At 42.2% G+C, this 25688-nt stretch overlaps 1 protein-coding gene across 9 annotated transcripts in view; it reads right to left on the reverse strand.

Moving 5' to 3' along the window:
• Positions 1 to 19195, reverse strand: part of KRBA1 (KRAB-A domain containing 1) — a 47539-nt gene extending 28344 nt beyond the window's left edge. For 5 of the 9 annotated variants that reach the window (XM_072652376.1, XM_072652382.1, XM_072652377.1 and 2 more), the window contains exon 1: positions 554 to 18262. In XM_072652376.1, the coding sequence (XP_072508477.1) occupies positions 554 to 755 (202 nt within the window). In that variant the 5' untranslated portion in view covers positions 756 to 18262. Of the gene's footprint in view, positions 1 to 553; positions 18263 to 18342; positions 18594 to 18620; positions 18671 to 18763 lie in introns of those variants that run through there. The other 4 variants (XM_072652381.1, XM_072652378.1, XM_072652379.1 and 1 more) reach the window with 4 other exon arrangements.
• Positions 19196 to 25688: the final 6493 nt, after the last annotated feature.

The raw sequence follows: 25688 nt of genomic DNA on the forward strand, positions 1-25688 counted from the left end.
GCTTCCTAGAATACCTCAATTCTTCTCTGTTGGCACAAATAGCATTCAAGGAGCCCCTGCTGTCCTGTCCCCAAATCAAAGAATGTTACTGCTGAAAGGAGCCTTAGATCATCCAGTCAGAGATTCGTAACCTTTGTGTGATGGATTCCTGTGGCCATCTGGGTAAAGCCTAAGGATCCCTTCTCAGAATGTTTTTAAATAATTAAAGGAACATTTAGGTTTCAGTTAAGGTTAATGAAAATAAAAATGTATTTTTTTTCCCATCCAAGTTCACAGAACCCCTGAAATCTATTCATGCATCACTTGAAGGCCCATGGATTCCGGGTTAAGAAATCCTAATTTGTTCCAAGCTCCTTATTTTAGAGGTAAGAAAATTTAGGCGCAAGAGACAGGAAGACACTTTCCCTAGGTCACACAATTAGTTAACAGCAAAGATTCAAGGGCCTTCTAGTATCATGCTGCCTTCTGAGATGTGACTTGAAATCCTGTGGAAAGTCCCATCTGGCTACCATTCCCAGACATTGTACCACACCATCCTCTGCCAGCCTCATACCCAGGGAGACCAGTGTCTCATAGTTCTCCCTCATCACATCTCGGTGAAATTCCCTCTGCCATTCTTCTAGGAGATGCCATTCATCAGCAGAGAACTTGACAGCCAGATCTTCAAAGGTCACGGGAACCTGTGGGGGAGAATCAGTCGCTAGGGAAGCTGGATCCGGCCCTATTTCTGTGCCTAGCACTGTTGGCTCCTCCATCTGGAAGACTTAAACTAGGACAGTCCCAGTTTCCTTAAAACAGTCACCTAAGATATCTTGAAAGGTAACCAAGAGTATCAAAGAGCAGTAAAAGGATGCCTTCTCTCCCTTCAAGGATCTTTCTTACATTGCCTAAATATGTGTGATGTTTCTTGGAATTTACTGACCCCCTCCCCAATCAAAATCTTTTAATCAGAATCTTTTTTTTTTTTTTAATGCAAAGATTTGTGGCCCTATGGGACCAAGTAATGGTTCCCTGACCTGGTTTTATGACTTGTTCATCAAAGGTATTTCCCAAGGTCATGGAAAATTCCTGAACAAAATCCAAAGACTAGAGGAGCTCCCTATCCTCAATCCATCCAAGTGCAAGTATGGAGCCACAGCCTAATAGAATTAATGCCCTTCAAAAAAAGACCATTCATCAAACATCCATCATATCCACTCTGCTCAAGGCCCTTTAACATTCTCCAAACAAAATTGATTTTTGATACGCTTTTTTTCCCCTTTTGGTGATTTTTTTAATTGTATACTTTCTAAAAAAAAAAAAAAATTGGTTTCTTTCCATTGATTCTTAGCTCTTGTATATCCTTGTGGGAGTATACCCTTCACTGATAAAGAAGATAACTTCTCCATACCTTCAACAAGCAATTCAATTTATTTTTAAAATTCTGTTATTATTACTTGAAATTATTGTATTATTTCTAATTTATCATTATTTTAATGATATTATTTTGTTTTATTTCACATTCTATTGATTTTATTTTCAGATCTACATCCCCTTTCTTCCACATCCCCTGACCTGACATAAGAAAACAAGATCAACAAAACCTATTACAATCAAGTCAAACAAATTCACACTTTGGCTGTGTCTAAAAAAATATGTTCCAATCTGCCCTCCGAGTCCATCAGCTCTCTAGCTAGAGGTGAGGCGCAGGTTTCGTTACGAGTTGTCTGGAATTCCGGCTGCTTGTTGTATTTAGCAGAGTTCCTAAATCTTTCCAAGTAGTTTGTCTTGACACTATTGCTGTTATTGTATACGTTATTCTCCTAGTTTTATTCACTGCACTTTGTATCAGTTCATATGCGTCTTCCTAGCTTTCTCTGAAACCATCCCCTTCATCATTTCTTGTAGCACAGCAGTATTACTCCATCCCATTCAACTGATAAAGAGATGCTATACGTATTTTGTAACAGACGGGTCCTTTTCCTCTCTCTTTGATCTCTTTGGGACATAGACCTAGTAGCATTGCCTCAAAGAGTGTACACAGTTTAATAACTTTGGGGGTGTATTTCCAAACAAGCAAATTAAATTTCATATGCATTTATTAAGTGCCTACTGTGTACAAAGCTCTTAGGGAGGCAGTGTGGTATAGTGGATAGAGAGCTCGCCAAAGAGTTAGGAAGACAAGAGCAGTGATAGAGGTCTGGGCCTGGAATAAGGAAGACCTAAATTCAAATCCAGTCTTAGACACTTACTAGCTGTGTGACCCTAGGCAACTCACTTAAGCTCTGTCTGCCTCAGTTTCTTCAACTATAAATTGGGGATAATAATAGCACCTACCTCCAGAGTTATTGTGAAGATCACATGTGATGTCTGTAAAGCATTTAGCCCAGCACATGCTTGTTTTCCAGTCATTTCATATCCATATCTGGCTCTTTGTGACCCCATTTGGGGTTCTCTTGGCAAAGATACTGCAGTGGCTTACCATTTCCTTCTCCAGCTCATTTTACAGATGAGGAAACTGAGGCAAACAGGGTTAAGTGTCTTAAATCACACAGTCAGTGTCTGAAGCTGCATTTGAACTCAGGTTTTCCTGACTTCAGGCCGGGTTCTCTATACACTGTGCCACCTAGCTTCTAGGCACAATAGTAGGTGTTATCTAATCTGACTGTGCAACATGGGAGACACTGGCACAAAACCACTCAGCATGGCATGCCCACATCAGAAAGGGTGCTGCATTCCATGAGCAAAGCAGAATTGAGACATCACAAAGTAAACGTAGGATGCACAAATTTGGAGTATCCACCCCAAAAGTTCATAATGGACTATCTGTGCCCAACTTGTGGTTGAGTATTCTGAGCTCATATTGGTCTGATCAGCCACAGTCAGACGTAGGAAACTTCACTTTATCATGGTGATGTCATTTTGGTTTTCTTCCAAAACGAAAAACAACAATCAACCAACAGACACAGAGTAATCTCTAAATGCCTTGGACCTCCCTTTAAGACTGAATAGCAGAAGGTTTGCATTATGAAAGGAAGCTTCTCAAAATGAAGTCCAGGGAGATCAAGGGGATGCCCATCACCTGGGGAATGGCTGAACAAGTTGTGGTATGTAAATGTGATGGAATACTATTGGGCTATAAGAAATGATGAACAGGAAGACTTCAGAGAGGTCTGGAGGGACTTATATGAACTGATGCTGAGTGAAAGGAGCAGAACCAGGAGAACTTTGTACACAGGAACAGCTACAGTATGTGAGGACTATTTCTGGTAGACTCAGTCCTTCACAACAATGCAAGGACCTAAAAATTTCCCAATGGACTCAAGGCAAAATGCCTTTTATATCCAGAGAAAGATCTATGGAACTGGATTGCAGAATGAAGCAGACTATTTTCTCTTGTGTTATGTTTTGTTTTGTTTTATGGTTTCTCCCCTTCATTTTAATTCTTCTATGCAACATGACTAAGGTAAAAATGTATTTAATAAGAATGTATGTTTAGAACCTATATAGGATTGCATGCTATCTCTGGAAGAGAGGGGTGAGAGAGGAGGAAAGGAGGGTGCATGGGGAAAGGGAAGGGAGGGGAGTGAAGGGGAAAAAAATCTAAGATATATAGAAGGGATTGTAGAAAACTGAAAACAAATAAAATAATTTTTAAAAATTAAAATTAAAAAAAAATGAAACAGCTCCAAAGGTGCTCAGTCTACAGAGGGAGACAACACATAAAACAAGGTGCAAGAGAATACAAGACACAAGTGCAAATAATACAAGACAAAAGTAAATACAAGACAAATAGAAGAAGAGGACGTGGCCAACTGTGTGGGGTGGAGGGGTTGGAATTAGGCAAGATTTCACATTGAATGGAGCACTCAAGCAGAGCCTGGAAGGCGACTAACAATACTCATTGTTTGTTGTTGTGATTCATTCTCCAAGAGGACTCCTGACATCAGGAGGATGAAGTCTTGGCTGGAAAGTGAATTGAATATAAATGAGGCAAGCTGTACAAAGTAATCAGCCTCACTCTCTCCTCCAAAGTATCAGTACTGGTGATGGCCCTGGATGCAGTGGGGGACCTTGGCTTTTTTAAGCTAAGGTCTTTCCCAGATGTCAGTTTGTCTGAGACAACACTCATTCAGTAATTAAAGGTTAGGTAAGAACTGAGGCAAAAAATGGCATAATTTGACGTCACAAAGGAATCATTCTGGTAGGGGGAACCCTTCAGAATTTCAACAATGCTCATAGGCAGAAAGAGGGAAGCCCAGGCATTTAACAAAAAAGGGTATGGGGGGAACAGACAAGACAACGAGACAGAAGCTGGAACAGCAAGTTCATTCAATAGCTACGAGGCCAATTTTACTGGATTGGAGAGTTTGTGAACAGAGGCAACATGAAATAAGACTGGAAAAGTAGCTAGGTGGAAATCAGATGATAAAGGATTTTTAAGGGGAAAGGAACAGAAGGAACAAGCATTTGTTAAATGCCCATTATATGCCAGGCACTGTGGTAAATGCTTTTTAGATATTATCTCATTTGTTCTTGACAATAATCCAAAGAGGCAGGTACTACCATTAACCCCATTTTATAGTCAAGGAAGCGGGAAGCTAGATGGCTAAGTGGCAGAGTGCCAGGCCTTAGATCAGGAAGACTCCTCTTCCTGAATTCAAATCTGGTCTCAGACATTTACTAGCTGTGTGGCCCTGGGCAAATCACTTAACTCTGTTTGCCTCAGTTTCCTCATCTGTAAAATGAGTTGGAAAAGGAAATGGCAAAACACTCTTGTATCTTTGCTAAGGAAAGTCCAAATGAGGTCACGACTAGTCAGACACAACTGAAAAACAAACAGCATCATTGAAGAAACTGAGACGGAGGTTAAGTGAGTTGCAGAGTCAGTCACACAGCTAGACTCAGGATTTGAACTCAGGTCTTCCTGACTCCAGGCCCAGCAGCCTCACTACAGATTTTGTGTTTTATCCTCTATGTCCAGTTCCCAAGCTGAGCTCCCAGGCATGCAAACCCATATTATAAATTTGGGGGTGTGGGAGGAAACACAGCAATATATAACATCTGTCATCTGATACTGTACTGAGTGCTAACTCCCAGTTCCAGAGAGTTCATTCCATTGAGTTGCTTCAATGAAGATGACATTCTCAAATGTTTGAGATGTTTTTCTTTACTTGTACTTTGGGCCAGCCAATAATTTCTTGAACTTTGTCATTTGCTACATCATGTCTTTGTGAAGGTGGTTTTGGGGAAAATGCTGTGATAAAAAGAAGTACCAGGGGAAAATCACCGTGGAGTAGGGAATGAAGGCAGAGGTAGGCAACCCCATTCCAAAATCTAAGAGGAAAGTCTGTGCCATGCCCAACATGGGCACAGATCCCATTAGGAAGTAAGCTATGTAAGAATGAAAGAAAACAATTATTTCTTCTTTCAATTTATGTGCTGTTTAATGTGTTTTTTTTAATGACTATTAATTTGTAAGGGCATAAATACTTATTAGGTCGCTTCAACCTAACTCCTTAATAAAAGGAACTGTTAGGTTTATTTTTGTTATATTTTGCCTAGGGGTGCTTCCAAAAAATTACAGGGACCTGGTGAACCAAGAAAGTTTGGGAACCTGTACTCTATGTAATAAGGAGCTACTGGGGATTTCTGAGTGATGGAGTTCAGATTCTGGGAACCTCCTTGAACTCTCTTTGAATCTTCCCACTTAATCAGGTCTTTCATACTCAAATCTGTTACCCTAGGCCTAGCCTGGCCCTCCATTGTCAGTTACCTCAATTTGCCCCACCTGCTTCACACCCAGGCCCATCATTGTCTAATACCTCCCAATGGCCTCCAGCTGTTTCCCACCCTTGATTTCATCACTAGTTATCCCAGTCTCATCAAGATCCTCCTTAGACCCTCCTCCCAGACTACTAGACCACCTCTAGATCTTTCCCACTGACTCTCTGTATTTAAGTTCCATCTTGCCTCCATGAAGGCACTCAGTTTCAATCCAGCTTTGACTCTGTCTAGCTGAGATTCTATCTGGCCCACTTGTCAATACAAGTGTCACAAATGGCATGGCTCCTTAAGAGTCAACCCAATATGGTGAACCCTTAATAAATTTTGTTTTACTTTGGCTAGAAGAAGTCTTGAGTCAAATTCATTCAGCAGGACTTGGCATGTTGGTATTTTGGGGTCCTGAGTACCTCCAAACCTCAACATGGTTCCCCAGACCTCAACATAAGCAGGGGAACGGCATGGTCAGACTTGTGTTTTAGGATTCTCAATCTGACTGCTATGTGGAAGATGGATCTCTACATCCATTATACAGCTGTGTAAGGAGAGCTCTCAGAAGGCTGCCACAATCCAAGGGAGAGATTATGAAAGCCTGAATCAGAGTGCATGACTGGACAGAAGAAGATGGATGCAAAAGATGTGCTGAAGGTAGGATTGATATGGGCCTGGAAAATGACTCCCTTTGACTTCTCGACCTGCACAGTTCCTTCCTGCATCTTTCAAGAAATCTTCCAAAGACGATCTGCTCTCCATTCTAAATACATTCCTCTAGTTCTTTTAATTTTTCATGGATATTCATGTAGCATGCAGGCTGTCCATCTTTTATTTTTATCCTTTACTCTCAAGATGTAACTAACCCACTGCCTTTTCTGGTCAGAAGCACCCTTGATAAGCTTCCAATTATCTGTTGGGGAAGTGAAGAGAACATGAGGACAGTCACTGAACTGAACCTGCAATAGGGCATTTCAGCTCCCAAGTGGATGAGAATCCAAAGCAGCGAAGCAGCAATGCAGGCCACAGAACAATCTGCAATTCAGATTCTCCATAACCTACCTGAGCCCAATGTTCTTAATCACTCAGCTCTTCCTACTGTTCTTCCACACCTATCCTGAGCCTCTTTACTACTTTCCTTCCTCTCCCCACCCCCAAAAATCTGGTCCTATTCCCTGTCCTTCAAAAGCCCTTCTTTTCGGTATCTTTCTGAAGTCAATCAAGTCTTCAAAGGCCAAGGTCAACCCCTACTTTGTCCACAACTGCCCTAGTGCATGATGATCTCTCCTTCCTACTAGTTCCTGGAGATACTTTCAGTGGGTACCACACATTTTGGCCCAGAATCTATCCTATCCTATTCCTCTGCTTAAACTGTGACTCTTGTTTCCCAGGCAAGGATGCTTCTAATGATCATCACTGCCATTTATATTAATTTAACAAATAAAGGTACTATAATAATGTAACGATGGTGAAAGTACTGACTGAGAAGTCACATGATGTAGTGGAAGACTTGGGTTCAAATTTCTCTGATGACACAGACTGGTCCCCATCTCTGACAGATTGGCTATGTGATGCTGAATAAGCTGCTTACCTTCTCAGTACCCCAAGGGAATGACCTAAAACAGAAGTGGGAACCTGCAGCCTCAAGGCCATATGTGGCCCTCTAGGTCCTTAAGTGTGGCCCTTTGACTGAATCTAAACTTCACAGAACAAATTCCTTTAATAAAAGGATTTGTTCCATAAAACTTGGACCCAGTCAAAAGGCTGAACCCAAGGACCTAGAGAGGTCACAGGTTCCCCACCCCTGATCTAAAACTACGAGTTAAAAAACAGTGGTAACATTAAAAGTGGATTTTTAAGAGTTAAGAGAGATCTATTAAGAATAGATATAACTAACTCCATTTTGTTCTGTATTTGCCATTTTTACTATATTTGACTAATGCAAATACCTTAGGACCAGCCCAAGGACTCGTTGTGCAGTGGAGAGAGTACTGGGCTTGGAATCAGAAAGATTCTTTGAGAGTTCAAATCTAGCCTCAGATATTTACTAGCTGTGTGACCCTGGGCAATAATAACCCTGTTTGCTTCAGTTCCTTATCTGTAAAATGAGCTGGAGAAGAAAATACCAAACCACTTGAGTATCTTTGCCAAGAAAACCCCAAAATGGGGTCATAGAGAGTTGGACACAACTGAACAATAACAAATGGTCCCCTTTGATTTGGAGCAACTGGCTATACTAACAAGGACACATTCCTTCTTTATCTCTTGTAACTTGTGATATACATTCTCCTTAATAAGCATACCTTTTATTCTTTTTATAACCAGCTGCATTGCAACAAGCAGCTGTTTTTTTTTTCTTTGTCTTGTGAAATGCATAAATATTACCAATCAAATTGTAAGGGGCACACTTCTCCATCCACTTGCTGGTGAACTGTGCTCACTATGAGTGAATAAACTGCAGTGATAGTCTCTGGCTCATTCTGGCTTATTGGCACAGGCTAGTCAATGGACCTAATGAAAAATCATGTAATGGTGATATGCATTGGTAGATGGTGTTTCCTCACTGAGAGATTATTAAAACAATGAAATCACAGGTCTAGACCACCTTACCCACTAAAAAATTCTTAACTGCATCTTTAAAGCACTCCCCCCTCCCCTTTAAGAATTTTACCGGGGGGGGGGGGGGGGGGGGGGGGGGGGGATGGGGGGTGGAGCCAAGATGGTGGATTAGAAAAACGCACATACTGTAGCTCTTCCCCCACAGCCCATAAAATACCTGTAAAAAACGACTCTCAACAAATTCTAGAGCAGCAGAAGCTACAGAACAATGGATTGGAGGTTTCCAGTCCAGAGTAACCTGGAAGGCTGACAGGAAAGGTCTGTCACACCCGGACTTGGGGTGAACCACAGCCCTGCCTTAGCCTCTGACAAGAGAGCAGGGTCCTCCCCTAGCCACGGCCCCAGGAGGCGCCCTAGGGGTTGGGGGAGGTGGCAGCAGCAGGCATTGTTGGAGCCACAACATAAAGCCCCTGGGGGAATTGAGCAGCTGATCTGAATCTCAGCCCCAAGCCAGGTGGGGAATAAACTCCTCTCCCTGGATTGTGCTACCTTGGAGGAACTGAGAATTTATAGGCCTCCAGAATATACCCTGCTCTTGACAAAGAACCCAAAAGTCAAATAACTGGTTGGGAAAATGCCCAAAAAAGGGAAAAAAAATAAGACTATAGAAGGTTGCTTTCTTGGTAAACAGGTATTCTCTCCCATCCTTTCAGATGAGGAAGAACAATGTTTGCCATGAGGGGAAGACATAAAAGTCAAGGCTTCTGCATCCAAAACCTCCAAAATAAATATACAATGGTCCCAGGCCATGGAAGAGCTCAAAAAGGACTTTGAAAATCAAGTAAGAGAGGTGGAGGAAAAATTGGGAAGAGAAATGAGAGCAATGCAAGAAAATCATGAAAATCAAGTCAAAAGCTTGATGAAGGAGACCCAAAAAAATGCTGTAGAAAATAACACCTTGAAAAATAGGCTAACTCGATTGGCAAAAGAGGTTCAAAAAGCCAATGAGGAGAAGAATTCTTTAAAAAGCAGAATTAGCCAAACTGGAAAAGGAGATTCAAAAGCTCACTGAAGAAAATGCTTCTTTAAAAATTAGAATGAAACAGATAGAAGCTAATGACTTTATGAGAAGCCAAGAAATCACAAAACAAAACCAAACAATGAAAAAATGGAAGATAATGTGAAATATCTCATTGGAAAAACAACTGACCTGGAAAACAGATCCAGGAGAGACAACTTAAAAATTATGGAACTACCTGAAAGCCATGTTCACAAAAAGAGCTTAGACATCATCTTTCATGAAATTAACAAGGAAAACTGCCCTGACATTCTAGAACCAGAGGGCAAAATAAATATTGAAAGAAATCCACCGATCACCTCCTAAAAGAATCCATAAAGAGCAAAATTCCAGAGCTCCCAGGTCAAGGAGAAAATACTGCAAGCAGCTAGAAAGAAATAATTTGAGTATTGTGGAAAATGCAATCAGTATAACACAAGATCTAGCAGCTTCTACATTAAGGGATGGAAGGGTTTGGAATATGATATTCCAGAAGTCAAAGGAACTAGGATTAAAACCAAGAATCACATACTCAGCAAAACTGAGTATAATACTTCAGGGGAAAAAATGATCATTCAAGGAAATAGAGGACTTTCAAGCATTCTTGATGAAAAGACCAGAGATGAAAAGAAAATTTGACTTTCAAACACAAGAACAGATGCATAAAAAGGTAAACAGGAAAGAGAAATCAGAAGGGACTAAGTAAAGTTGAACTGTTTACATTCCTACATGGAAAGATAATACTTGTAACTCTTGAAACTTTTCTCAGTATCTGGGTAGTTGGAGGATTACATACATACATACATACACACACACACACACACACACACACACACACACACACGGTGAGTTGAACAGGAAGGGATCACATCCAAAAAAATAAAATTAAGGGGTGAGAGAGGAATATATTGGGAGGAGAAAGGGAGAAATGGAATGGGGCAAATTATCTCTCATAGAAGAGGCAAGAAAAAGCTTTCCAATGGAGGTGAAAAGGGGGGAGGAAAGAGGGAAAAAGTGAAGCTTACTCTCATCACATTTGGCTCAAGGAAGGAATAACACGCACACTCAACTTAGTATGAAAAATCTTACACTACAGTAAAGTAGGGGAGAAATGGATAAGCAGGGTGGGGGGGATGATGGAAGGGAGGACAAATGGGAGGAGGGAGCAATTATAAGTAAACACTCTTGGGGAGGACAAGGTCAAAAGAGAGAATAGAAGAAATGGGGGGCAGGATAGGATGGAGGGAAATGTAGTTAGTCTTATACAACATGAGTATTATGGAAGTCATTTGCAAAACTACACATATATAGCCTATATTGAATTGCTTGCCTTCTCAGTGGGGATGGGTGGGAAGGGAGGAAGGAAGAGAAGTTGGAACTCAAAGTTTTAGGAACAAATGTTGAGAATTGTTTTTGCATACAGCTGGGAAATAAGAAATACTGGTAATGGGGTATAGAAATTTATCTTGCCCTACAGGACAAGAGAGAAGATGGGGATAATGGAAGGGAGAGGTGTTAGTAGGGAGGGCACATTGGTGGAAGGGGCAATCAGAATGCAAGGTGTTTTGGGGGTGGGGAGAAAATTTGGAACTTAAAATTTTGTGGAAATGAATGCTGGAAACTTAAAATAAACAAACAAATAAATAAATGAGAATTTTACCTGAACCCTTTGGCCTATGTACCTTCAGAGCCCAGAAGCTGTTGGGTACTTGGTAGTCCTGAAGTCTATTAACCTCAGTATTTATGTAAATAAGATACAGAGTGATATAGATTGATAATGTTTAATATAAAATTTTGGAATAATCTTTGTTCTCTCTGAAGCAAACTCAGAGGGTGCCTCTTCCTATGTCAACAAAGCCAGCCAAGGCAGACTCTACATTCCTTAGGAGACCTTTAACCTAAGACACTATCTTGAATAATGGGACTTTCCTTTATATCTTATTATCTATAGACATATACTATGTTATGGCATATTAATGGTAAAGAAAATATAGACATCTTAGGTCATAATTTCTATTGAACTTTGTTTACCTTTTCCTATGTCAGTTATCTGTTTAGGGCAGGAAGCCTGCCACTCACTAGTGGTGGGATTTCTTTCCTTGTCACCGAGACATATGTTTACCCAGCCTGGAATCGCAAGGCCTGACCGACATTACTTTGTTAGTTGTCTTGTGTTACTAAATTTATGATTTGTTCAACTAGGAAAGTTCCTTTCTCACGGCAAAATGTATATAAGCCAGAAGATTTCTGCACGGGGTAGCCAGAACATTTCTGGCTCCATAATGCATTATGTTACCGTTTTCTTTAATAGGGAATTGATCAATTAATTAATTAAATCATAAAATGTATGCATTTAGCCTGTTGCCTTTTCTTTAACCAAGTTTTCAGGTCAACAAGATCAAAGACAATATATATTTCCAGTTCAAAAAGAAAAGCTGCCAACTAATGATAATTGCTAGACTCAAACCGTCCGCTCAACTTTAGGCCCTTATGGTCTCTAAATTGGACTGTGGCAATGGCTTCTAATGGGTGTCCCTGTAGTCAGCCTGACTCTCCTCTAGTCCTACAAAACTACCAACCTGGCATTCCTAAACCCAAGACTGAGAGCTAGTCACTCTTCTTCCCAAAAAGCTAGAGTGGTCACCTAAGGCATGGAAGATGAATTACAAAACCCTCAGTTTGGCATTTAAATAACAAATGAAGATTTGCAAATTGCTTTACATATCTTATCTTTTCTCCCCACCCCAAAAACACCTTGCATTCTGATAAAGATAAAGAAACCTTACCCCATTGGGCTAAAGTCAATTCCAGGGAGATTATTCATTACTCCCCATCAAGTACAGCACCCCCAGCTGAACTGGCTGGCCTACAGCTTACCAAACAAAACTCAACATCTCTCAGTTATGCACAGGCTTTCCCCCCCAGTAAAGCAACACCCACCCCCTCCTCTGGCCTCTGGGAGCTCCCAGCTCTCCTCAAGGCTCAATTCAAGGGCCATCCCCTTGAAGAAGCCTTTTGTGATTCATCTTCACCCCCAAAACATTTTGGTATTTTTTTCATCTGTGAACATATTGTAACCTAAAGCCCTTCTCACCATCTGTAAAATGTAGGCACTTCCAAGGCAGCAACTGTGTAGTTTTTGTATTTGAATCTCTAGAGCTAGCACATAGTAGGGGTTTAGCAAAAGATTGTTGATTGCACTTACCTTGATATAGGATGTCTCAAAACTCTTAGGCTTTAGCTTTTAACAGCTTGGTACTATGCTAAAACTTTTGGGATGCCCCATATTGTGCTTTGTGGCTTGCAAAATGCTGTTTCCCTCACATCAGCCTCAGAGAGGCAGATAGTGTATGATTATTATCTCATTCTGCAAATGAGGAGAGTGAGCCCAGGAGCTGCCCCAGCCAGTCACAGCACGGAGTTTTAAAGGACCCAGGTCTTCTAACTATTTTTCTCTACCTCATTTTTACCTTTCTATAACACAATTCAGTAACTAAAACTACAAAGTAACACTAAAGTTACCAAAGAAGAGCTGCAGGTTCGGCTATTAATTCAGTTACTTTTAAAATGTACCTTTTAAAAATAAAAACCTAGCCTTGAATTCTAAACCTGGACAATTCCTTAAACCTTCACAATCTAGGACATGACCTAGGACACTTCCTAGCTATCCAGTCTTCTTCAAACCCTCTACAGATTCTGTGGTCCAGTGACATTGGCCTCCTAACTCCTCCTTGAACAGGACACTCCACCTCCCCACTCCCTGAATGTATCATGGGCTCTCCTCTAAGGAATTCAATCTGCACCTGCATTTCCAGGGAAGAGATGGCTTCCTTCATCCACAGCTAAAATCTCATCTTCCGCAAGAAGCTTTTTTTGATCCCCCAAATGTTATTGCCTTTCTTCTGAAATTATCTCCAATTAGTCCAGTATAGATCTCATTTGTACAACCTTATTTGCAAGTTTTCTCCCCCATTATAAAGTGAGTTACTTGAAGGCTAGGAATTGTTTTGGTCTTTCTTTGTATGCCTAGCAGCTAACACAGTGGTGGACACAATTTCACCTTGGAGAACTAAGGACAAATAACAATAATAAGGTATTTGCTGACTTGACTTGTCCGTTAGTAATATCTGATATCTGAGCCGTCTCCCAACTCTACATGTCATCCTTTTGGCTATATTCTAACAGCTTCATGGGATCACAGACTTAGAACTGGAAGGGATCTTAGAGGTCACAGAATCGAACCTCCTGATTATACAGATAAGGCAACTAAGGTCCAGGGGTTAAATGACTTGCTCAAGGTAACACAGAAAGTAAATGACAAAGCTGATATCTGAACTCTGGTCCTCCAGTTCCATTTCAGATTTGGAGTGCTGCCTACCTTCTCCCCACTTAGTGCCAGAATAACCCCCCTAAAAGTCTGATTTCCTTTTAACCCATTTAAAAGTTTTACCAACTTAGTTAGGCTACAGATGTTCTTTTCACTTATAGGCGGCCTTCAGTAGGCACTTAATAAATGTTTATTGACCATATTTTCTGAGTCTCAGTTTTCTCATCTGTAAAAAATGAGGATAATGCCACTTGCACAGTGAGGACTGACTGTCATGAGGAACACATTTACTGTCAGACTTGAGAACCTGCTTTATTTTGTCAGGAATATCTCACTTAAAGGCTTAAGGGGAGGCCCTATTATGTGTCAAGATAATGGCACATAGTGTCAGGGGGAAGAATTGCAGAGAAGCTTAGACCCAGAGGATGCATCTGCTTCTATGTCATTGTCAGTGTAAGAGTTGAATGGCCTAGCCCAGGGTGATGCGGAAATAACCAAGGACATATTGATAGGTTCTGCTGCCAATCATTCCCATCAACATGAAGAAACATTTCATAACTGGTTTATTTTGTGCTCAGAGCACTGACTCATGGTATCTAAATGACCACTCAGGGCCAGAATGTTCTCATAACTCTGATACAGTCTCTAGTTATATCTATAAGAAAGACACAATTGGAATTTACAGATGCCAAAAAGGAAAGGTAAGGATTTACATTTCAAAGGTAAAATTGATAGCCAACAAATGGAAAGAAAGTTTACTGTCAAAGATACAGAAGGGAAAAATTTACATCAGCTCAAGTTGTAAATTGATCAACAAACCTAGAGAGGATTTGCTCTGGAATTTACCACCAGCAGGGAAATGTTTATGATAAAGCTGAGCCAGAAATTCTTTTACTTAGCCAGTTAATCATCTGGGTGAAATTTCTGGAGGTCTCAGCTAAATTCCACACTATAAGGAAAGCTTCCAGCAGTTATATGATTTTCTTTGCAAATAAAATTGCTGTACTGAAGCCAACAGAAAGGAAATTAAAAACTTTTATGACAAGGGTCTACATTAGGTGTTAGGCAAAGTTTATATTCTTTAGAAAACAGCCGTGAAAATACTTAGATGGACAAGATATCTCAGTTCTTATGGAAATGACCAATGTCTATCAAAAGGATGAGAAAAGGAGGACCTCAACTACACACTGCCCGATTCTGTCCAGAATTCTCAGCAACCTGTAATGGGGAAGGCACTCACTCTAGTCATTTACAAAGGTATTACGGGATGGGCTTCATGTATAGTTAAAAGAACAGAAGGAAGCTAAAAACAACTATTATGGGCCTCTGGATGGGGGTAGGAGAAGACTTTCCAAGAAGGGATCCGGAAGAACCACATCATTGTGGGAATGTCAGAAGTCATAAAAGATGTCTTACCAGACCTTTGTTCAATGAAGTGGTCCATGGGGTAGTGTGAAGAGTGCTGGATTTGGAGTGGGAGGACTAGCTTTGTCACTCATCTGAATGACCTCAGCAAAGTTATTTATCCTCTTGGGACCTCAGTTTCCTCATTTGTAAAGTGAGGGGGTTTACTAGAAGTTTTTAAGGCCCCTTCTAGATCTTCGTCACTAGACAAGCTGTTTTCCCTCAGCTTTGCTGGGCCTAGTTTGGCAATAAAGCCAATAAATACTCAATGAAAAGTCTCAACCTCTACATCCTTCCTTACTTCTGGTCCATAAGTTTTAGTTTTGTGTGTGTGTGTGTGTGTCCTAGACCCCTCTGACAGTCTGATGAAATCTACAGACTCCTATTAAGTGCATAAATGAAAATACATAGGATCATAAGGGAAACCAACTCTATTGAAATTAAGTGGTGAATTTGTTTCCCATCTAAGTTCAGAGACCCCCTTGAAATCTATCCAGGGTTCATGGACCCCACATTAAGAGAGTAAACACCATGAGGGTAGGGACTATCTTTTGCCTCTTTTTTTTAATCTCCGTTGCATGGCACATTTTAGGTGCTTAATAACATGTTTATTGACTGACTAGATGATCTAAGGCAAGGGTGGGGGGTACCTGTGGGCCTCAAGACCATGTGTGGCCCTCTAGATCTTTAAGTGCAGCCTTTGACTGAGTCCAAGCTTACAGAACAAATCCTTTCGCTACAGGGATTTGTTCAATGAGTTTGGATTCAGTCAAAAAGGGCAGCACTTGAGGACCTAGAGGGCCACATGTGGCCTGGAGGTTGATGGTTCCCCACCCCTGATAAGGTCTCCTGTAGCTCTATATTCCCTCGGTCTTCAAATTCTGGTGAAGATGAAGGGAGAGGGTCAAGGAGAGCTGGGAAACAAGCGTGTTTTGCTTATGGCCAGCAGCACTTGTTGCTGAAGCTACTCCAGCCCAGTCAACCAGAATGATTCAAAGGCATCCCAAATTGTGTTGGCACTTCTACCCTGACCTCCTAGGATACTCTATCACCACCAAGGCCAGACAGAGGAAACAAGCTTCTATACTTTCCTAGTGAGCCTGTTGCCAGCTGTTCTCCGGATGTGAAATGACCCTTCCAATCAGAGACTTTTTAATGTGGCACATGAGGAAATGGGAGCCCAGAGGTTAAGTGGCTGGCCCAAAGTAACACAGGAGATAAATAGAAGAGCCAAGATTTTAAACCATAGTTAATTCTAACCTTTGATCCCAAATGTAGAATGAATCTTTGTACTATGGTACATCGTTGTCACTTTTTCATGGAAAATGTCTTTTTTTCTGACACATAGACTAAGTCACCCCCTTGTCCTTAAAAGGCTCATTCCAGGGTTCTTGCAACCATACAAACTCATTTCCTTTCCCTTTCCTCTTTCTCAACCTAAATCTCTTAGAGAGGAGAACCCTCCTCAGTGAATGGGAAGGTGTCAGAGAATGGACATTGTGCTGAAATTCCTGGGGAGAATAAAAGAGCAAATGAGGCCTGAGGTACAGGATACTGTTTTGTCATTCAAAAAACATCTATTAAATGTTTACTATGTGCCAGGGACTGTGCCAGGAATAAGAAGAAAGGTGAGGTTAATGTCCCTGCCCGCAATGAGCTCACATTCTAACGGGAGAGATGACATGAGAATAAACATATAGAGAGAATATATGAGAATAAATAATACTATTAATAACAAATAAGGTAAACTTAATCATTTAAGTAATACAAAGAATATGAGAATATATGTATATATGTGTGTGTGTGTACCAGAAATGAAAGGCAATCTCAGAGGGAAAGCTTGGACTACTGAGAATAGCCTAGTCAGATTTTGGAGATTCATCTGAACTTGCTCTCTTGGGCCGATCCATGGATATCAGTATTATTAGCCTAACTTAAATGAGAAGACATTAGTAAAATGCCAGTGCCTGGTACATAACAGATGCTTAAGAAATACTCCCTCTCCTACCCCTTCACCTAAACCTTAAGAGATTACTGTTCTAGCTCTTCCACAAAATTACCTGCATGTGGAACAGCCCACCTCCCTCTCAGCGATTTTCCCTTATCCCGTCTATGTTCTAAGTGTTCTATGGTGATAACCATTTAATATAAATTTTGGACTTTAATTGGGGCCCGACCCTGAACTAATCAATCAGACTGCTTTGCTTTGCTCTAAAAATGCCCTTTCCTGTGTCAGCAATTTCAAAGACCTGTTTATGACAAGATGCCTGCAACCAGAGTGGTGGGATTTTCCTTATCTTGCATCACAGAGACACATGCCATATAAGAGGAAAGTCAGACATCCTGGAATCATAAATTCCAACTGACACTACTTTGTTAATTGTCTTGTCTCACTGAATTTACAACTTATTCAACTAAGAAAGTTCCTTTCTCACAGTAGAGTATATTTAAGCCTGGTCATTCTTCCACCAGTCAGTCAGAAAGGCTGAAGAGGTCAAGGTCATGAGGTTTTATTCCAAAGGACTATCCCCTCAGGCCATACAGCATACTTCTAAGTCAACTTCAGGGGATATCTTTAACTCTGATTATAGAGGGCCCCTTAACCCACTTGACTCAGTCAGATCTTTAACTCTTATCAATCCATCCCAGAAATGCTTGCCCTTAGTCACATGTTGATGGAAGGACGTCGCTAAGCACGTTCCTGCAATTGAAGAAACAACTCTAAGGGCTCATCTTTCCAAAACAGGAGTCAAGGAGCATTCTGCCAATCCCTTCTTCCCCAAGAAACCCTCCTCTCAAAAGCTGTAGAGCATGGCTGAGGCTAATCAGGTCTTCGGCCGCTCAAAATCAAAACGTGGGGTCAGACATCACTTTACCCCATTACTGACCCCAGATAGCTGCTCCCCTGCTTTAATCTCTCCTCCATCCCTCAATAGAGGCGTCGCTACTACGACTGCTCTTCAATCCAGGGAGGGGAGGAGTGGTCTAGTCTGAAACCTACCCCTTCCATCAAACTCCAGCGCCCTTTTCTTTACCTTTCAAAACTGCCCACACATATGCACCCCTTCCTGCCTCCTTCCATTGGCTTATCGCCGAACTCCAGGCTCTCGATTTCTAAACTCATTCTCAGGGAATGGTGTCTCAGTAACCAAGCCTCCCACCCCCTCATCTCCGACACTTCTTAGCCTGTGTTTGGGGAAGGAGTAGAGAGGAGAGGGCAGAGAACGTGCTTAAACCTAACCGATGAATTTCTAGTGCACAGGGGGGAGATTTTAGGGGAGCAGGATGTCTCCGCGAGGCTCCTCTGGACTTCCTCTTTCCAAACCACGCGGGATTCAGTCTTCGAATAGGGCCGCAGCCTGCCAAGGACCCCACGTCCACGCAGCTGGGGAGCAGGAGAGAAGGGCTCACGCGGATGCACGATCTCGCGGGCTGTCCCACAGGGTGGAAAGTGATAGAAGGTGCAGTGCGTCCCAGCCCTGGCCTCTGCCCCTAATGGGACAAGGGATGAAGCCCTACCAGCTGGTCTGATGTCTCCATCCCCGGGGTTTCCTCACTGGGTACACGGCCTGGGGAGGAGGGAGGAGGAGGATAGAGGAGGATAGAGGGTACAGGGCTCACGTCCAACCCCACCCCCAACACCCATGCACACACAGCCTTACCTGGAGAGCCATCACCGCCGAGGGCAGCCTCCCCACTGACTTGCCCTAGGGGCCGAGGCCAGGAATCCCCCGCACCCCAGCCACCAGGCCTTTGTCTCCCCCAAGACTTGGCGGGGAAGGGAGGGGGAGTCTGTCTGTCTGCTCGTCTGGGCGTCCCACCCCTTCCAGGGAACCGGGCTGTGCAGTGCAGGGGACGATGACGGAATGGCAGAGCAGCAGACCTGAGACCTGGGGGAAGGGCGGCCCGACCCCGCTGGGTGAGGGGCTATCGGGGAGGAGCGAAGGGGGCTCGGACGGCCCCAGGAACCCCGGGCTGGGGGAGTGGTCCGAGCTACGGGGGCTAAAGGCAGGAGGGGAGTGTCTGAGAGCCAGGAGCTCTCCTCCAGCTGACTGCCTCGCCGGAGTGGAGCCGCCTCCCACCCCAGTCTCGCATCCCTGGGACTTGTAGTTCCATCCCTCCCGTCTCCGGAATGCCTGTCTGGGGGGCCCGCCTCCCTAGTAAGAAAGAACTACAAATCCCAGAAGCCCCCGAGGTGGCCGTGAGTGTCAGGGGCGGAGGAAGTCTGGGGCTGCTGGTCCTGTCCCCGGACTGGGACGGGGTAGGGGCTGGGATGGGGGTGGGGGAGGGGAGCTCCGGAACCAGGTGCCAGTCTCTCGTGACTGCCCCTAATACTTGGGTACTCCACGGTCAGGGGCCATGGGAATGAAAGCTGGCTGTAGGAGCCAGACGCTGACCAGCACAATCCAGATGCAGCCCAAGTTTGTCTGAGGCTTCTTCCGCTACCCTTTCCCTGTTGTCAGCCTTGTACCCAGTGCCCTTCCTCCCTTTTAACTCCCACAAAGGCGTTACCACCTGCAGGGGCATTGGGAAGTCCTCTTTGCCCACTGATGAGTAAAATTCCACCAGTAGAGCTCTATGCAGACATGTCTGGGAAAGGTAGCACCAAAGCCTGTCCTAGACAAGACTGAAAAGTCAGAGGAAGTTCCTCCTGCTTCTCAGACTCCCCCCTGGCTTGACAATGGAAGGAGTTCTAGACTCTCATCTGTAGTCTGTCCTATTGCTCTCTGCCTCCCGGGGTTGTCAGAGGACCTGCTTGAGCTCCTTTGAAATGCTTTCTGAGGGACCCCAAAATTAGGCTGACTGAAAGCATTCTTCTGCTCATGACTGAGAAGGACCAGACACTATCTTGCTTAATGACATTTCTCTGGTTGTTTTAGGGATGCTATTCTGTTACGACATTCTCTTCTTGTTATGACATCCCCTTGTTTATGGGTGACAGAAACCAGACATTCTGGGAGCACTCTCTGGTTCTATGGAAATATAATTTTGGCTGACGCAGGCATGCTGAGTCAGAAAGGGAATGGGAACACTTCTTTGCTCTATGGATATAGAATCTCCTTCAACCAACCTTTTTTTGATTCTCAGTTTCCCTGAGAATCCCATACATGTAAGTTTCTGCTAACTTAGAGAGAATAAACAGCACATATATGAACTAATTTTATTTGTCTCTTTTTAAACCAAACACCGAAGGTTGACAGGATAAAATGAGATAATGATTGTAAATGGCTTAGCACAGTGCCTGGCACTTAGCAAGCACCATATAAATGTTAGCTATTCTGATGAGGAGGAGGAGGATTTTTATAGGAAACGAACGAAGGAGGGTACAGCTAGATCACAGGATAGAAAACTAACAGACCACATCTTCATATATCAGACAACTGACTGAAAGGTATAGAGAATATTACACTCCACTGAATTTATTATTTGTTGACAATAAAAAAGCATCTGTCTCTGGGAGAACAAAACAAACTTCAAGGCTCTCTACCAAAAAGGTGTCTTCCATGCAAATGTAAAAACCACATAAGATTTCTCTTTTTTCTACTTTTTTAAAAGTTTAATTTTAGCATTCATTTTAAAAAATATCTTTGAATTTCAAATTCTTTTCCTCTAGCCCCTCCCATTAAGAAGGTAATATGATATCCATTACACATGTGAATTCATGAAAAATATATTTCCATATATATCACATACAAAATTTCTTTTTTTTTTAATTTATTTAAGTTTTCAACATTCACTTCCACAAAATTTTGGGTTCCAAATTTTCTCCCCATTTCTCCCCTCCCCCCACCCCAAAACGCCAAGCATTCTAATTACCCCTATTACCAATCTGCCCTCCCTTCTAACATCCCTCCCTTCCCTTACCCCCATCTTCTCTTTTGTCCTGTAGGGCAAGATAACTTTCTATACCCCATTACCTGACATACAAAATTTCTTAAAAGACATATAAACAGAAATAGCTTTGATCTGTTTGTCAACCCTGAACAAGGCACAAGCCAGGGAGTCAAGGATGTTTGAGATTTGATGTCCAGTGCAAATCCCAAATGGAAGAAGTGATAGCCTCTTAGGCACCCAGCAGAGTTTAGGAAGGTTATGCCTGAATATCATGATAGAGAATTCCCATTGGTCCTTGCCCTTCTCCTTCCCCTCCAAGGACAAGATTGGAAAAGAAGACAAGAGATAACACAAGAGAAATATTAGTATGTGAAGGATCAATCAAACATACCCCCAGGGAGTTCTAGTTCCTGTGGATAGCATTGCGCTGATTGCATGAATCCCCAGAATACAATAGAACCTCTTCAATGAGGTCTCTGAACACTCAAAAGAGATTGGTTTAATAATCCACACAGAAAGAGCCAAATGGATGAAAATATCTATCATTAACACGAGGACACGCAAGCTATATGGGTAATCCATTGAGTTGGTTTCTCACAACACACTTCAGCTGGACCCAGAACTGAATAAGGGGAAGAGTCACTCCTTCAACAAGACTGTCCCATGCGTGTGTTAAGATCACATCAAGATTCCTTAAGGGAGGTAACCATAAAGATAAATATCCAGTGGAGCTCTGAGTACCACTATCGAAGCAGGCGTATAAAACAGCGAGACTTGTTCACCAAAGGCACTGGCTACTTTTATCAACCAATCAATCAAGATTTGTTCAACACCCACTATGTGCCAGGCATTTGCTAATCACTAGATTGAAAAAGAGGCAAAAAAAATAAAAAAATAGCTCCTCCTCTCAACGAGTTTACAATCTAATGGGAGCGATAACGTGTAAGCAAATATATACAAAACAAGCTATGTAAAGGATAAATAGGAAATAATTAACAGAGGGTAGGCACTGGAATGAAGAATAGTTGGAGAAGGCTTCCTGTAGAAAGTGGGATTTTATTAGGGGCTTAAAGGAAGTCATGGAGGTCAGTAGTCAGAGCAGAAAAAAATGTTCCAGGCATAAGGAACAGCCAGAGAAAATGTCTGGAGCCAAGAGATGAAGAGTCTTATTCATGGAACAGCCAGGAGACCAGTGTCAGTGAATTGAAGAGTAAATATTGGGGAGTAAGGTAGAAAAAAGACTGAAAGATAGGAAAAGATTAGGTTACAGAAGGCTTTAAATGCCAGGCAGAACATTTTCTATTTGATTCTGGAGGCAATAGGAAGTTGCTGGAGTTTACCGAGTAGAGGGATGACATGATTGGACCTGCACTTTAAGAAAACCACCTTAGTGACTGAGTGGAAGATGCAATGGAGTGGGGAGAGACAGACCCACCAGCAGCCTATTGCAATAATCTAGGCGGGAGTTGATGAGGGCTGACACTAGAATAGTGGCAGTTTTGGAGGACAGAAGGGGACACATAGAAGACAGGTTGCAAATTGTCAAATTGACAGGCCTTGGCAGCAGATCATATATGGAGTATGAGAGATAGTGAAGAATCCAGGCTAACTCCCAGAGTATGAGCCTGAAGAACTGGGAAATGATACTGCCTTCTACAATACTAGGTAAGACAGAAGGGAAGGATTTAGGAGGAAAGATAATGACTTCTCTTCTGGACATACTGAGTTTAAGACATCTATTGGAAATTCAGTTTGAGATGTCAGAAAGGCAATTAGAAATTTTAGACTGAGGGTCAGCAGAGACTGAGATTCGAAAGGTAGTTTTAAGAATCATCAGTATAGAGATGGTAATTAAATCCATGAGAGCTGTTAAAGTCACCAAGAGAAACAGTATAGAGGGAGAAGAGAAGAGGTCCCAGGATAGAACCCTGAGGAACACCTAAGGTTGCTGTTATGTCCACCTCTTTGTTACCCTATGAACCATAGCCCGCCAAAAGGGTTTGCTTAGCAAAAATAGTGAGTGCTTTGCCACTTCCTTCTCCAGCAGATTAAAACAATCAGGGATTAAGTGATTTGCACAGGGGCCCAAAACTAGTGAGTATCTGAAGCTGGATTTGAACTTAGGTTTTCCTGTCTCCAAGCCCAATGCTGTATCCATTAAGCTACCTAACTGTCTCCACACCTGGAGTTAGAGACATGGTCTGGAAGAGAATCTAGCATAAGAGACAGAGAAGTAATCAGGTAGGTCGGTAGAGAACCAGGAGAGAGTAGTGTCCCAAAAACTTGGAAAGAAGAAGATAGTGATCAGCAGTGTCAAAGGCTGCAAAAAGGTCAAGAAGATTGAGGACTGAGGAAAGGTGATTGAATTTGGCAACCAAGAGATCACTGGTAACTTTGGAAAGAGTAGTCTTGATGGAAGCCTGATTGCAAGGGGTTAAGAAGAGAATGAGAGGGGAAAAAAATGAGGGCACCTATTGTAGACTGTCTTTTTAAGGAATTTAGTGACAAAAGGCAAATGTAGATGTACAGTGTAGATGATAGTGGGGATGGAAGGATCAAGTAAAGATTTTTTCAGGATGAGAGGGACACAGGCATGTCAGTAGGCAATAGGATATGAGCCAGTAGACTGGGGAAAATTATGGTATGGTTGGTATGGTCATTGTCCTTCATCTTCGAAGAGGACCAAAATGACATCACCATTGTAAAGTGAAATTTCAGTGTGTCCAACTATGGCTGATCAAACCAATAAGAGCTCATAATGCTCTACCATAAGTGGGGCACAGATAGTCTGTTTGAATACTTGGGGTGGATATCCCAAATTTGCACATCCCGCGGTTATTTTGTGCTATCTCAATTCTTATTTGCTCAAAGAGCACAGCACTTTTTCTTATGTGGACACACCATGCTGACAGTCATCCTGATGAATATCTGGTCACTGGATTCAGATGGCTCTGGAGGAGAAGTGATGCTGGTGACCTGCACAGCCTTCCCTCATTCAAAACAAAGTCAAGTGCAAGTCATGTCATCATTTCTCTGATGGCATGGTCTTCTTTGGCAATGAAGGACGAACATATACACACTGGGAGAAAGTAAAAATAAGTGAAAGAGTGGGGATGTCACAAGGTGACAATCTGTTGGAGGAGACAGGACAGAATGGGATCACTTGAATAATTTAGGTTAGCCTTGGTAAGAAGTCAGGATATCTCATCATGTGAGTCAGAGGTGAAGGAGCAGATAGTGACAGAAGGCATCTGAGTGATAGATGAGGAAGAGGGGAGAAGAGGGAGTTCATAATGAATGGTCTCCATTTTTTCTGTAAAGTATGAGGCAAGGTTCTCAGCTAAGACAGTGAGGGAAGGGCGGGCTATGAGAAGTTTGAGAAAGGAGAAAAAGGTTTAGAAGAACTTCTATAGAGTAAGATAGTGAATTGATGAGAGGTACTGTATATAGTAGGATTGCCTAGCTGTGAGTACTTTAGGACCTCAAATACCCACAGGAAAAACCAAATGGATAAAAAATGCCTATTTCCCAGACCATGATATGAAGTTGTATGGGCAGCTAAGTGGTTTAGTCCATCAATTCAAATATCTTAGACAGGCACTAAAAGTGAATAATGAGTTGAGGCTGGAATTGACTAGGAAGACAAAAATGAACTAGGTTGAATTTGGGTCTCAAACTGATTCCTGGCACAAAAACATATCACAGATATTCTTTTGATGAAGAAACATAAGAAACCCCAATTTCCAAAGAATCAACATTGAACAATGGAGGTAGGTGAAAACTAGACTGCAACATATGACAATGATTACTTGTATGTGCGAAGTGGCGTAAAAGATATCCAGGAAATACATGATTGGAAAAGGATGTGGTCCTGTCATGTGGTGAGAGCAACAGCAAGAAATATCAGATGGACAGCCCAAATGCATTGATATCCATGAAATGTTATAAGACCTGGAAGAAAGTTTCCAGCATGCTGGGGAATGAAAGGCTTACAGAAGGCCATGGTCAAAAATTACACAAGATGAGAAGGTCTGGATAGATAGATTGTGATCTGAGGCACTCACATTGAAATGAGAGACTCATTGAGTTATTAAAGGTCTTGGGCTGCACTGAGAGAAAAAAATGAGACAGTTCAAAATGAGGGAGTTGGTAATTCTCTGTACTGTCTTGTTGAGGTCACACGTTGTATATACTGTTCAGTCACAGGCATCATATTTTAGGAAGAACATTCACAGACCAAAGTATACAGAGAAAGACACAGGAAAAAGACGAAGCACAGGGGCAGAGGGGGCCCCTTCAAGAATGAGCAGTCTCTCTCCCCTGCCTTCCCTGCCTGGACAAAAATAGAGGCATGGAAGGAGTTGAGCTGAGTTGGAGACAGTTGAGTTGAGAAGTACATATGACAGTATGGTAAGTATAATGTGGCAGATAAGCGAGCCAATAGGGGAAGAGAAGCATTTTTATGGCACCAATTTTGTGCCAGTCAATGTGCTACTGACTTTTTATAAATATTATCTCATTTGATCCTGGAAACAACCCTGAGAAGTAGATGCTATTATTATCCCCATTATACAGATGAGGAAACTGAAGAAAATAGAGGTTAAGTGACTTACCCAGGGTCACACAGTTAGTGCTGAAGCCAAATTTGAACTCAGGATGATCTTGAGTCCAGGTCTAACACTTTACCCACTCTGCTACCAGATGCCTCAGTATCAGCACCAATGCTATCTTGAGCTGCACTGAGGCAAGTTC

Source organism: Notamacropus eugenii, chromosome 3 (genome assembly GCF_028372415.1).
Source record: "Notamacropus eugenii isolate mMacEug1 chromosome 3, mMacEug1.pri_v2, whole genome shotgun sequence".
Lineage (NCBI taxonomy): Eukaryota > Metazoa > Chordata > Mammalia > Diprotodontia > Macropodidae > Notamacropus > Notamacropus eugenii.